This window comes from Geotrypetes seraphini, chromosome 3 (assembly GCF_902459505.1).
Source record: "Geotrypetes seraphini chromosome 3, aGeoSer1.1, whole genome shotgun sequence".
NCBI lineage: Eukaryota > Metazoa > Chordata > Amphibia > Gymnophiona > Dermophiidae > Geotrypetes > Geotrypetes seraphini.
In genome coordinates this window covers 186,197,531-186,212,949 of record NC_047086.1, presented here as the reverse complement: position 1 = coordinate 186,212,949, position 15,419 = coordinate 186,197,531, and the positions used below count along the sequence as shown (strand labels likewise).

General features: G+C 43.0%; 1 protein-coding gene across 1 annotated transcript in view; it reads left to right on the top strand.

The window, feature by feature from the left end:
* Positions 1-2,300, top strand: part of ATP5MC2 (ATP synthase membrane subunit c locus 2) — a 41,296-nt gene extending 38,996 nt beyond the window's left edge. Inside the window, exons 4-5 of the mRNA XM_033938536.1 lie at positions 115-290; positions 2,045-2,300. Coding sequence (XP_033794427.1) covers positions 115-290; positions 2,045-2,159 — 291 coding nt within the window. The 3' untranslated portion in view covers positions 2,160-2,300. The remainder of the gene's footprint in view (positions 1-114; positions 291-2,044) is intronic.
* Positions 2,301-15,419: the final 13,119 nt, after the last annotated feature.

Here is a 15,419-nt window from a genome sequence, read left to right as displayed (position 1 = left end):
TAAGCCTTGTATAGCCTAAACAGTTATCTGGAGTGGGAGAAAATGAGAAGAAGAGATGTGAAACATTTACCACTTAGTAATCATCTTCCTTTCCTTGTGGCTTTCTCCATCCAGCTGTCCCAAAATGCTCTGGTTGCAGTTCCTTGGCGGGAATTTCAGACCAGCACGGTCACCCGGGACATTGACACTGCGGCCAAGTTCATTGGTGCTGGCGCTGCCACAGTAGGAGTGGCTGGGTCTGGTGCTGGGATTGGAACCGTTTTCGGTAGTCTTATCATTGGATATGCCAGGTAAAGAGATCATATTCCCTTCTGGCAGGACTTGGTTGAGAGGGTGGAGGAAGTAAATGTTTTTTCTTCACCCCTGATGCTTAAAGAAGCTGGGATTGAAGGAGCTTACAAATGGGTATGGGTGGGCGACTTTTTGTGATGTGTTTTTAATTTGATTCATCATAATACTAAATTCAGTGGATCCTCAGACAGTGAGCTAGCAAATCACCAACTTCACTGGAAATGTTGTTTTATATATGTAAATACTGAAAATATTACCAATTCAATAAAAATGTTTTTTGAAAGTGAATTAGTGAAGAAGCTGGTGATTTGCTAGCTCATCGTCTGAAGATCCGCTGTATTTAGTATTATTACTGTGAATTCTTGATTTTGCTGTGAATTCTTGATTTTGCTGTATTCTTCTGCAAGATTCCCACTAGTATTTATCAGATACCACAATTTTATTTTCAGTTATTTTTAATTTGATTCATAGCAACACTTTAGACTTTTTGGTAGGGTGTGCCATAAAATAAATAAAACAACATTAGTGCTAGTACCATTTCTCCAATGAACTTGGATCTTGACTTCCTGGCTGCGTTCTTTTGGGTGTACACATAAGCATTTTTTTCAGTTTGCTGTGTTTCTTTCTGAAGCATTCTCATGTTTTGCAATAAAGCATGTTCCCTTTATTTGTCACTGTGTCCCACCTTAGACACAATTTAGGCTGTCATGTTATTTAACAGGTCTGGAGCAATGTTTAAAGATTGTAGGTGCCAAAGGAAGAACTAGGCAGGGAGATGATTATTTTACTTTTGTACAAAACTTTGGATTTGGGAAAACTATATTACTAAATAAATATGTATAAATAGATCGATCTATCTGTCCTTATTTAGTTTTTAGTTGAAATTTATACAGATATATCTGATTCAAGATTCAGGTTTATGTAAATATATCTTATATTCATTTGGATTTCCTAAAACCAGCCCTGTTTGCTGTTTTCACCCTCATAACTTATCTTTCAGCTCCCATGTAATTCCTTCTTCCTCAATGCCATAGCTAGGAAGTCAGGCCAGCATGAGATTGCAAGTTCCTAATTCCTATGGCTCTTCTCCCTTTCCCATGGACTGCTTGTTTAGAGAGGAAGCACATGGGAGGTGGTATATACTTGATTCATCCTTTAAATATTGCAGCAGCTGGTAGGGAGAGGGGGGGTAGTAGAAAAATGGCTTCTGAGGCAGCTGTAGGGTAGGTTCATCACAAGCTACTGAGAGGACTCTACTGGCTGCTGGGAGTGGAGGAGTAGCCTAATGGTTTAGAGCACTAAGCTGACATTCAGGGAAGAGTGCTGGTATATGGTACCATTCTGCTCTATATCAGGCTTCAGGTGTCTGTGTGGAGGTTTTTAGACTCTCTATCATTCTTCTCCCCTCCGATCTACATCTAACCCTTTCCCTGGAGTTCCTTTCTTATTACAACCCCTGTAAACCGTGCCGAGCTCCACGACCATGGAGATGGTGCGGTATAGAAACCTAAGGTTTAGTTTAGTTTAGTTTAGACTCTTGGGAAATGTATAGACCTGTATCATTGCAATACCTGCATTCAATTCTAGTTGAGATCCACTCTTAGGTTGTCAATGATATATTCATTCTTCATGTGAATCTATATGATAGAATGGAACAGAGTTCCAGACACACATCTGTACTTCATAAGTAATACTTGATAAAAGGTGTTTTTTTTGCTCTCTCTGTAATGTCTGCACTTTTTATTTTCCACAGGAACCCATCACTGAAGCAGCAACTCTTCTCCTATGCTATTTTGGGCTTTGCCCTTTCAGAAGCCATGGGCCTGTTCTGTTTGATGGTCGCCTTCCTCATCCTCTTTGCCATGTAAGGGACAGCTGCCCCTCCCTCCACCTCTCCACTGTTTGCCCAGGGCTGTGGCATCAATAGTTGTATCACTGCAAGGGGTCCGAGCCCTACGATTCAGAACCTATCTTGAAGAGAAGAAAATTAAATTCTGTAATAAAAGTCCCTTGTGGTCTACTCTTTTATTAAGTATTGTATACAGTAAAGAAGAGCTGTTAAATCTAGCACAGGGCTTCTCAAACCTTACACCCAGTCTGGATTTTAGCATATTCACCTTGGATATCTTGACAACCTAGCTGGCTGTAGTGTTATCAGGCCGGGTTAGGGAGGCCTATGTGCAAGGGGAGTACACATGTTATGTACAACTGTAATGTATAAATTTGTGTGTTTTTATTTCTAGTATTACTAGTGGTTTTTACGATGCCTGTTTTCCCACACGCCAGAACCTGCATCCCAAAGCAGCTGAGTATGTCAGACGTGGAGGAGTATTTCCTCTCTGATGGACCATCAGCACCACTCATTAGCTAACAGAACTCTTAACTGTAGCAGTAGATATCTTTGACCTTCAGACTAAATCATAGAAACATAGAATATGACGGCAGAAAAGGGCCTACGGCCCAAGTCTGCCCACTCAAATAACCCTCCCCTCTAAGTTCCTCTTTGAAGTGAGCCCACGTGTTGATCCCATTTGATCTTAAAATCAGTCACGTTACTAGCCTCAACTACCTGAAGTGGAAGATTATTCCAACGGTCGACCACTCTTTCGGTGAAGAAGTACTTCCTAGTGTCACCATGGAATCTCCCTCCCCTGATTTTCAGCGGATGCCCCCTTATTGCCGTAGGGCCTGTAAGGAAGAAGATATCTTCTTCCACCTCAATGCGGCCAGTAACGTATTTGAACGTCTCTATCATGTCACCCCTCTCCCTGCGTTCCTCGAGAGAGTAAAGGTGCAACCTACCTAGTCGTTCTTCATAAGGGACATCCCTGAGCCCTGAGACCATCTTGGTGGCCAATCGTTGAACCGATTCCATTCTTAGCACATCCTTCCGATAGTGTGGCCTCCAAAACTGTACACAGTACTCCAGATGTGGTCTCACCATGGACCTGTACAGCGGCATCACCACCTCGGGCCTTCGGCTGACAAAGCTTCTCCAGATGCAACCCAGCATTTGTCTAGCTTTAGATGAGGCTTTCTCCACCTGATTGGCTGCCTTCATATCTTCACTAATGATTACTCCCAGGTCTCGTTCTGCCACAGTTCTGGTTAAGGTCTCACCATTCAGAGTGTAGGTTCTGCATGGGTTTCTGCCACCAAGGTGCATTATCTTACACTTTTTGGCATTGAAATTCAGCTGCCAAATAGTAGACCAGTGTTCCAGAACAAGTATGTCCTGTGTCATAGCGTCGGGCATGGTATCTCCGCTCACTATGTTGGTATCTCCGCTCACTATGTTGCACAATTTAGCATCATCGGCAAATAATGCAATTTTCCCTCGAAGTCCCTGAGGCAGATCTTGAATGAAGATATTAAAAAGGATTGGGCCCAGGACTGAGCCCTGCGGCACTCCACTGTGCACTTCCAACTTTTCAGAGGAGGTACCGTTTACCACCACCCTCTGATGTCTACCACTGAGCCAGTGGTAGACATCAGAGGTTCTTAACCCAAGCCTCAGAACGCCAGTTGGCTTTTAAGGATTCCTTCAATTAATACGCATGAGAGAGAAATTTACATATAATGCCTGAGTAAAATGTGATAAGAGGTCATAAAAACATAAGACTACCCTTACTGAGTCAGACCAGTGGTCCATCTAGTCCAGTATGCCATCTTCATGGCGGTCAATCCAGGTCCCAAGTACCTGGCAAAAACCCAGGTAGTAGCAATATTCCATGCTACTGATCCACATCGATGTGAATAGCTTGTTTTCTCTTTCCAAAATTACTGTGTGAGGTTTTTTTTCCTGCTGTCATTTAATGTGTTACTAGGAGTATGGTGTTACTAAGTAGCAATATCTGGAATTCGTTACCAGAAAATGTGGTAAAAGCATTTAGCTTAGCAGGGTTTTAAAAAAGGTTTGCCCAGTACTGGACAGACCTTCGGTCTGTCCCAATATGGCAGCGCTTATGTTCTTATTTTCATATTCATGGTGGATCTCCTGAAAATATGACTGCATGGGTCCTAAAGACTGGGCTGAGATCCCCTGGGCTAGATCCAATCATTTTTATGGGTAAGAGGTCCAAATGTGGAATGCTGTGCTGTAACATGAGCCAGAGCGTTTATGTAAGGTGTCATGTCTTTGCACTTCTAAAGTCATCAATCAGCCATTCCAACACAGCCTCTCTCCCTCCCATCAGAATCTCTTTATGGAATTGTAATGTATCATCCTCCTTATAGCTATTCCTGTGATTCTCCTGAAGAATCTCCTGTGCCCCTTACATTGAAACATGACAGCAGATAAAGGCCAAATGGCCCATCTAGTCTGCCCATTATCTCTTTCTCTCTCTGAGAGATCCCACATGCCTATCCCAGGCCCTCTTGAATTCAGACACAGTCTCTGTTTCCACCATCTCTTCCAGGTGACTGTTCCACGCATCTACCACCCTTGCTATATACTTTCATGGTAAAGATCTTTCATGTATGGCTTCTCTTATTTTTGCAGTATCCCATTCTGCTTCTCATATTACAAATGGAATAGCTGCTACACATAAGCCTGCAGTCAGTTGCCAGGATGCAGCTCCATGTAAGGCCATTTGTAATATAGTGTTTTGCTTGGCCATTGGATAATACTGAGAGCATTTACAGTTCCCCATATCAAAACAGGAGTTAAGAGTGGGACCAGATCCCAAACGTGGTAATAGAAATATGAACTAGCTGTTACAGTGGTTTCTGTTGAGACTACAGAGAAACTCAAAATGCTTACAGCTGGGTTGAAAATGCTGAACTAAACTAATTTTAGCCTAACTAGGGATGCAGCTACAGTGCTATGGAGTGGGAGGAAAGTATGTAGAACAGAGCTTCCTAAACTGAAGGTCTTGGAGTCTTGAAACTCACTGTTGGAGTTCTGATGTAGGTAGGTACTCTCCATAGGAGGCATTGGTTAAGCAAGATTCATGTATATTTTGGCCAAAGAAAAATTGGTAAGCACCGATTATAAGTTTGCCTTGTAGAATTCTTTCTGGCCCTTATGTGTGTACATCTACCCATCTTTGTATTTGTTTGGCATGTATCTCGATGAACAGAGAAGAGAGATGGATGTTTTAAATGTACAATTCCTTACACCCATAACACGGTGAATTGCTGTTTCTATACTACAACTATTGGAACTGCATCTTCCATACACATGCATTGGGACATTTATTTTTGAAGAGAGGACTTCATGTCTCCACTACATGGAGAAATCTCACTTGTATAGCTTAGGAATTTCCCTAGCTCATCTCCTCCCTTCCTGTGAATAGAATAGTTTTCCCATTGGCTGAATTCTACCCACAGTGTCTGTTGGTAGTTCCCATGGAACCCAGGCTTACAGAGGGTCTGATACAGAAAGTTAGTGCAAATTGAAGCACAGGATTTGTGCAACATCTGCATCTATCCTGTTAAAATTATGGTTAGTAATTATTCCATCCTAATAAAGAAAACTTCTGCAGAAGACTTTAAGGTGTGCACAGTGAGATAAGCCTGAATGCCAGGCAGGCCAGAGGAGGCACAGGAGGGTTAGCTTATTTTGCAATAAGAGCAGAATAACCAACAGTCATCGTTATCCCTAACCCTCAGAAGGACCTCCTGCTGCTCTGATCCCAGAAGGGATCTGCCCTACCACACCCCTTAAAAAACTCCCTGGCAGACTAGTGGATCCTGATCTTACTCTAACCACCACCACCAGGCTGCAGCATCACACCAAGTGAAGAAGCACTTCACCTGTTTCTCAAACTTCTGCATGAATTGCTTCTTGAAGGCTGCCACTAAATGAAGTTTGAGAATTGTATGCAAGGCTGCAGTTTTGTTCTTTATTAAGGCAGAGGCAACCCAGCCAATAATAATAATAATAATAATTTATTTCTTATATACCGCTGTACCGTGAGGTTCTAAGCGGTTTACAGTATAAACAGAAGAAATGCAATAAGTAAGATTAATTAAGATGAAGAGAAAGTACTTAGAGTTCCCTGACTGTCCCAAAGGCTCACATTCTTGCTAAAGTACTTGAGAAAAATAAATTAGTTAGGTTATAAACATAGAGTAGAAGAAGGTAGGAAAACAGTTCATAGGAAAATTAATTTCGAATACATTATATATTGTTCATGGCGGAATACAAATTATAGGAATTACCAAAAGAATTGCGTAATATAGATTATCTAGATAAATTACATAACAGTGATTCGTGTACATTACATGGTGTGGTAGAGGATTCAATTTTGTTTATATAGGAATCAGAGTATGTATGATAGGAAAGGTTCTAAGAATTGAATTAATGTGTTATTCTATCGAGGGAGAGCTTGTGCATAAAGGGAGGATATTAGTTGGTAATGACGTGTTTTCTGAATAGAAATGTTTTGATTTCTTTTCGAAACACTTTGATGTCTGTTGTATTGATCATTAGTTTGGTGATTGTGGGGTCAATTTTTGCTGCCTGTGTCGCTAGAAGGCTGTCGTATAGTTTCTTAAGACGTGTTCCATTATTAGGTGGGAAGGTGAATAGGTTTTGAGTTCTTCTTGATCTGGATGAGCGGTAATAGTTTATGCGGTTGTTTAGGTAACAGGGGGCAGTTCCATGGGTTATCTTAAACAGCAGACAATAGAACTTGAATTGAGTTCTTGCTTTTATCGGAAGCCAGTGAGAGTCTATATAGGCGGGAGTGATGTGGTCAAATTTGCTGAGACAGTAGATGAGTCTGATGGCAGTGTTCTGAACTGTCTGTAGTTGTTTTATCATATTGTTAGGACATGTTAGGTAGAGGCTGTTGCAGTAATCCAAGTTACTGAGTGTGAGGGATTGTACAATGATCTTGTAGTGTTCTTTGGTAAAGAAATTTCTTATTTTTCTTAGGTTTCGCATGGTGAAGAATGCCTTCTGTATGACTTTGTGTATCTGTGTCTGCATAGTGCAGCGTCTATCTAATTGTATTCCTAGAATTTTTAGAGTGCTCTGTATGGGATATTTGATTGTATTTACTTCCAGTTCTGTTATAGATTGCTTTTGTTCCTTCTCTAGTAGTAGGAATTTGGTTTTCTCTGCATTCAGTTTCAATTTATGGTTCTTCATCCATTTTTCTACAGTTTCTAGTGTTGTTATCAGGTGTTCATTGGAGCTGGGGTCTTGTATGTCAAATGGGAGAATGATGGTTATGTCATCTGCGTAACTGAAAGATGTTATATTTAGGGCGTCTAGGGCAGTGCCTAAGGAAGCTATGAAGAGGTTGAATAGTATGGGCGATAGTGGGGATCCTTGTGGTACTCCGCAGGGGTTTGTCCATGGTTCAGATAAAATATCTTTTGACTTAACTCTATATGATCTTGTTTGAAGGAAGCCTTGGAACCAGTTGTGAACTTTACCAGTTATTCCTATGGCATCTAGTGTCTGAAGAAGTATTAGATGATCTACTAAGTCAAATGCTGCTGAAAGGTCGAGTTGGATGATTAGTAACTTGTTTCCTTTGCTGAGGTGCTGTCGGGCTATATCAAGTAAAGATACCAGTAATGTTTCTGTGCTGTGATTGGCTCTGAAACCAGATTGAGTTGGATGTAGAATGTTGTGGTCTTCAAGGTAATTGGATAGATATTGTGCAACTAGACCCTCGATGATTTTGATGTATAGTGGGATAGAAGCAATTGGTCTATAATTTGTTGGGTTGTCTATTGGGCCTTTGGGATCTTTTAGTATGGGGGTGATTATTATTTCTCCAAGTTCTGGAGGGAATTGACCTTCCTTGAGAGTGGTTTGCAACCATAACGTGAGACAAGTAATGAATTTGGTAGATGCTGTTGCTAATAGGTAAGGAGGACAGTTGTTCAAATCACAGGAGGATTTGCTGTATTTTTTGTATAGCAGATCCAGGTCTGACCATTGTGTCGTTGGGAAGTTGGTCCAGGTCCTATCTGCTGAGATGGCTTCGTCATTTGTGGGTTTTATTGGTATCTCTTCTACGATATTTTGGGAATTGTTGAATGTAGATCTGATTGTGGTGATTTTATTTTTGAAGTAGTCCGATAATTGTGAAGCTGTTGGAGTCTGGGTTCCTTGGGTGGCGAGGAAGGGTTTGGTATCTGTGAGGTTTTTTACAATGCTGAAAAGTTTTTTGGTGTCTAGGTTTTCAGTGCCAATGAGTTTGGAGTAATAGTCTTTACGTTTTTCCTTCAGTTTGATTTTATATTGTTTGATTTGGGATCTCCATTCTGTTTTAATGTGGTCTTGTTTCTGTTTTTTCCATGATCTTTCTAGTTGTCTGTATTGCCTCTTTAGTTGTATGAGTTCAGTGTCATTCCATTTGTCTGATGGTCTGCTTATTTTGTTTTTTGTTTTTAGTGGTGCTAGTTTGTTCAAAGTGGTTTCACTAATGTAACGCCATGTGTTTATGAACTCCTTGTGGTTGTTTAAGTCTAGTAATGGGTCTACTGTGTCCCAGAAAGTAATGGGTTCGATTTTCTGTCTGGATTTGAAACTGGTTGTGATTGGAATAGGTTTGATTTTATTATACATCCAATTGATGGTGAAGGTGTACTTGTAGTGGTTGGACCATAAGGTTGGATTCCAAGAGCCGTTGGTGATGTGGATGTTTTGTGTGTTGAGGTTGGGAGATGTGTAAGCGGCAATGTCAAGTTGATGACCCTTTTCATGTGTGGGTTCAGGATTGAGTAATTGGTAAGATAGGGTGTTGAGGAATGAAAGAATGTCTGCTACTTGATTGGAGGTGTGGTCTTCTAAATGGAGGTTGATGTCTCCTAGGATCAGGTTGTGTGTGGAAGATAAGGAATTCTGGAAGATAAATTCTTCTAGTTCTTGTTTAGAAGTGTTCCATTTTCCTGGAGTGATATAGCATAGAAGGCAGTTCAGAGTTCCTGTGAGAGACTTGTCTGAGAGTTGGCAAGCAAGAAGGTCTAGGTGAGGGGTGAAGTGCTTGGTAAGGACTTTAATATTGAGGTTATTTTTCACTATGATTGCCAGACCTCCACCTCTTCTGTTTACTCTGCAAACTAGCTCTAGTTTGTAACCGTTTGGGCAAAATTCAGTAATGCGAGGATCTGAGTCTGAAGTGAGCCAGGTTTCGGTTAGGAAGAGGCAACCTAAATTATCTTTGATCAGCCAGTCTTTAATTAGTTCTGTCTTTGGGCTGATTGATCGTATATTCAGATATGCGCATAGAATACTCTAGTCTAGATCCATGCTCTTCCTGAAAGAAATGGCACAGACCCAAAAGGGTCCTGTAGTTGAGATTGGGTGCATCAGTGTTCATGTGCAGTTCTTCAGGGCAGGAACCTTCATTGCTGTACTGGAAATCCTTGGTGTCTTGATACTGAAACAGGCCTGACTGTGCAATCAGTGATAAGAGGCAGGAGAGAGTGTGAACTTGCAGGCCTTGAGCAAGCGCCGATGCTCAAGGCCCAGCAAAGAAGAAGAGGCAGATCTTCGGGCACCATGCACAGGACATGCCGGTGCCGGTGGCCAGATGGAAGTAAGAAGCGTGTTCGGGTGGGTCTGGGGGATTTCAGATGACGGTGAGGGGGGGTGCCTTCGGGGGGAGCAATGCCGGTTCTTGGGGGGGTAGAGCAGCGCCGCTGGCCTCGGGGAGTGGGGGTGGGTGGGAACATATCAAGCGAGTTTCCCTTAGTTCCTATGGGGAAACTCGCTTTGATATACGAGTATTTTGGTTTATGAGCATGCTTCTGGAACAAATTATGCTCGTAAACCAAGGTACCACTGTACTTGCAAAGCATTAAATACAGTATTATGAAGTTCAGGCACTTCCCAGAAACAAAGCCAAGGAACTTCACTTGCTGGTAACCAAGGGGAAGGAGCACAGATAACACTTAGTTCATGTGATTTATGATATTTTTGATGCAGCAATGAGAGTTTCTACCATGGATACTGGTTACCATAGACTCACTTGGTTGAGGGCCTCAGGCCTATGATGATATGTCTAGAAAAAGCTCACTGAGTTGTAAAGAGAATCTCTTCTAGTTGATGTGAGGACAGGAACAAACTTTGTTCCCATGTCTTCTCTTAAAAACTTGAGACTAGCCTTAAACAGGCTGTTCCAACTAGACAAAACAGCATCAAAAAATAAAATGCTAGAATCAAACTGTAAAACTTGATGCATCTTAGACAACTGGCAACTGAATTCAGTTATTTAAAAAAAAAAATTGCAGAAGCTGCTTTCAAATTTAAATTAAATTCTTTCAAATGACATCATTTATGTCTTGTCTGCTGATCAGTCTTACCATCTGCAGTGTTCTTCCATCACATGTCCAGTTCAAGCATCTTACTGCAACATATTCATCCATTATTGCTATCATCAAGGATCATTTCCAACATTTAATAGACACTTATTTTCCTGTTCATCCACTATGCAGTGCTGTTTGAAAGATAAGCTAATTATCTTATCAGCTAATGTAAAAACAAGCAACCAAATCTTTCAGAAGGTTGTACCAAAACCAGATCAAAATAGAAGACCCTATTTGTGATGTATAAACAACAGTTGTACAGAATATTGTCTCTTTTTATGCTTTAATTAAAAAAAACAGATTTAAATATAAAATCATAAGTGTTTGAGGCTTGTGCAGATGAGGACAAAGCCTGTGGTGATGGATTCAGAGCAGGGATAGAGAGACAGCCTGTGGGAATTGGGACAATTGTCCCTATGTCATTCTCTGATCTCTTCGATGATAAATTCAGGAAGCTGCCGTGCTATTAAAGCAGAACAGTGACACTCTTAAGACCTTTTCCAGACCCGCTTATGACTTGGCCTCCTCTTCTAGGAGGTATCAGAGCAGAGAATAACAGATCCTACTACTCTCATAGGCATAAATATAATTGTCCTTCCTGCTCCTGATCTAGACAGGGTTTGTGCTCTCATCCCAGACAACAGAAGGCTCAAAGTTTCCATCCTGCATCACAGCCAAAACCAAAGATGGGGTTTTGATTGCCTCCACAAGAATATAGTTTTGGTTCCTTTATCTGTTCTGGACAACCTTCATGTAGAAGAAGACTAAATATTTATGCAAACATATAGCCCCCTAACCTCAGAAAAGTGGGTACTCAGAATGGGTGTAGATAGGATACTGCCTATAGTTAGTGAGTTGGCCTCCAAACTGTCCACTGGGAGCATTAAAATTAAGGAACTCTTTTTTTTATACAGGCCAAAGCAGTCGAGTCCATTGTTACACAGGATAAAGGGTAGGGATTTTATTCCAAGTATTTACTGATTATGAAATACTGGTCGACAAGTCAATGAAGCTGTCAGCACAATGCGCGGCAGCGGAGAAAAGGGCGAACATAATGCTGGGAATGATTAAGAAGGGTATCACAAATAGATCGGAGAAGGTTATCATGCCGCTGTTCCAGGCCATGGTAAGCCCTCACCTGGAATACTGTGTCCAGCACTGGTCGCTGTACATGAAGAAGGACACAGTACTACTCGAAAGGGTCCAGAGAACAGCGGCTAAAATGGTTAAGGGGCTGGAGGAGTTGCCATACAGTGAGAGATTAGAAAAACAGCCTCTTCGCCCTTGAAAAGAGGAGGCTGAGAGGGTACATGATCGAAACATTCAAGATAATGAAGGGAATAGACATAGTAGATAAAGACAGGTTGTTCACCCTCTCCAAGGTAGAGAGAATGAGAGGGCATTCTCTAAAGTTAAAAGGGGATAGATTCCGTACAAATGTAAGGAAGTTCTTTTTCACCCAGAGAGTGGTAAAAAACTGGAATGCTCTTCCGGAGGATGTTATAGGGGAAAAACCCTCCAGGGATTCAAGACAAAGTTAGATAAGTTCCTGCTGAACCAGAACATACGCAGGTAAGGCTAGTCTCAGGGCACTGGTCTTTGACCTAACTGCCGCCGCGTGAGCTGACTGCTGGGCACGATGGACCACTGGTCTGACCCAGCAGCGGCAATTCTTATGTTCTTACACCCAATCCTAGACTTAACAAACATCTCTCCAGACAAAAGTTCAGGCTCGCTTTCTTGGGCACCCTCATACCATTCAGTCAAAAAAGGAACTAGCTATGTTCTCTGGATCTAAAGGATGCTTTTACCCAGATATAGATACATCCAACTCATAGTAAGTGTCAGATTCATTGTGGCGCAGTGGTTAAAAGCTATAGCCTCAGCACCCTGAGGTTGTGGGTTTGAACCCACACTACTCCTTATGACCCAGGGCAAGTCACCTAATCCCCCATTGCCCCAGGTAGATTGTGAGCCCACCGGGACAGACAAGGAAAAATGCTTGAGTACCTGAATAAATTCATGTAAACCATTCTGAGCTCCCCTTGGAGAACAATATAGAAAATTGAATAAATAAATAAAACATTGCATCAGTACCTCTAATATTCACAAAATGTTTAGCTGTCTACATAGACTGGGATTGCATGTGATTTCCAATTTAGATAATGAACTGGTAAAGTACACAACTCAGAAAGGAGTGGCAAGATCAGTTTGCTCAACATTCCGATGTGGAGTTGCTAGTGTCCATCATATGTTATTCCAAGTCACATTGACCCCCTTCACAACAGCTGGAAGTCATAAGAGCCTTGTTAAACATGAGAGATGTACTCAGAAATGGGCAGAGGCAAGAAATGCAGCCGGCACCCTGCCGCGTCTCCTAGGTATGCCTAACAGCCTGCACTCAAACATTTGTTCAGCAGAAGGAAAGAAAACGAGGATGGTCACAAGCTCCTTAGAAGCAGATGCAGGCTGGCTGACAGGTACCTACTGGGATTGGCCTGTCAGCTGCAGACCAAAATCTGTGTGTTCTCCATGCAGGCAGAGCTGAAGAATTGCTCCAAGCAAAAGAAATCCCAAAAAAGAACATAAGAATAGCCTTACTGGATCAGACCAATGGCCCATCTAACCCAGTATCCTGTCTTCAAGGAGGCCAATCCAAGTCACAAGTACCTGGTAAAAACCGAAATAGTAGCAGCATTCTATGCCATCGATCCAGGGCAAGCAGTGGCTTCTCCCATGTCTGTCTCAACAGCAGTTTATAAACTTTTTCTCCAGGAACTTGTCCAAACCTTTTTTAAAACAGTACAAAAAACACCAAATAAAACAATAAAGAGATAGCAGAACAAATACACTCCTGCTGGCAGGTGTGCAAAAGGGAAAAACTGAAGGTGGAGCCAGAGAGCACAGTGAAGTAGAGCAGAGTCACAGAAAAAAAACCTGGAGTGGATTCCTTCTGCACATGGCATGTGGCCATTAGGACACAACCCACTTGACTGGAATGTCTCACCTATTGCACTGGAAAGACCAATCTATTGTCATTATAAGATCAAAGATTATGTGTAGGAACATAATGGATGGTTAAAGCAGCAAGGTAATCTGGTATGCTTGTACGAAGACGCCTTGAATGTTAAAACCAAGACCTTAAATTTCACACAGTAATAGGCAGCCAGTAAAGTTTAGTGAACAAAGGGGACATGATTGTATCACCTGGCATGATAAAGAATCCTTGCTGTAGTGTTTTGTAAGGTCTGTAAATGTTTTAATTCTGATTTAGACATCCTATCTTAAATTATATTACAGTAATCTAATAGCCAACAAACGCACAAAATAACATATGGAGAACATCAAAGTTAAAATACCTGCACACTGATTTCAGTTTTCAAAGAGCAAAAAAGCTTGATCGGATAACTGATGAAACTTGGAAAATGTTGGAGTCCAACCAGACACCAAGATACCTAGACTTCTCAGTGGGTTGAAAAGGAACACCAAAGAGAATAGGAGACAAAGTTGGAGGGAAAAGACAACCAGTGATCCAGCATGCTACTGTTATATCAGATGTATTAGCTGATGTTCCTTTAGCCAGTCAGCAACATTTTTGAGGCAGGTCTGTAGCAGTGACAGATTAAGATAGCAGGTAGTACTATAATGAATTAAGAAAATATCATCAGCATAGTAGCAGTGGCGTACCTAGGGGGGGCGGGGGGGGGGCGGGCCGCCCCGGGTACCAGCCCTAAGGGGGTGTTCCCGGCCTTGCCGTTCAGTCCCCCGCCACCCCCGAAGGACCGCTCGCCCCCCTGGCCTCCCCGCACCACCTATGAACAGCCGCAGCAGGATCGCGAAGTCAGCGTCAGCATCCCTGCGCTGCGATCCCGCCCCTCCTCTGACGTCAGACGTCGGAGGCTGGGGCTGGCGGGCTCGGAGTGGCGCGCGGAGTTACGGTGCAACCCGGCTCCCACTGTCCTCGAGCTCTCCTCTGCCCGCGTTTTGCCGCTGCCGTTCCGTTCCCCGTCCCTCCTCCCCTCCCCCGCCCCACTCCGACTCTCAGCCATGGTCATGGCGGATGGTCAGAGGCACTTGCAACGGGGGCCCGTGCGGGTGGGCTTCTACGACATCGAGCGCACCCTGGGAAAGGGCAACTTCGCCGTAGTGAAACTGGCCAGGCATCGCATCACCAAGACCGAGGCAAGTAGAAGCGGCGAGCCCCGGCGGTAGGGGGCGGAGGGCGGAAGCAGGTCGCCCCTGCAAAATGCGTTTGGGGGTCAGGAAGTTGGGGCGGGCGGGCAGGCAAGCAGGCTTTCAAGGGGGAGGGGGTGACAGGCAGGCAGGCAGGCCTTCAAGGGGGGACAGGCCTTCGGGGGGGGGTGTAGGCCTTTGGGGGGGTGCAGACCTTCAAGGGGGTGCAGGCCTTCAAGGGGGGAAAGGCAGGCAGGCCTTCAAGGGGGGGATAGGCCTACAAGGGGGGGGGACAGGCCTACAAGGGGGGGGGACAGGCCTTCAAGGGGGGGTGCAGGCCTTCAAGGGGGGGACAGGCCTACAAGGGGAAGGGACAGGCGTTATGTTATGTTTGGAATAATGGTTACATATATGAGGTTCAATAAAAGAAAATTTTCACTGCCTGTTTCTATTCTGACCATTTATTCCATTTCATGGTTATTGCAAAAAAAAAAAAAAAAAAAAAAATTTTTTACATGGGGGGGGGGGGGTGTCAAAAAATGATGGGCCCCGGGTGCCACATACCCTAGGTACGCCACTGCATAGTAGTAACCACTTATCCCTGAAGCATGTAGATTTGAAGCAAGGGAAATGAAGAAAGAGATCAAACAGAATAGAAGACAAGATAGAACCTTGTGGGA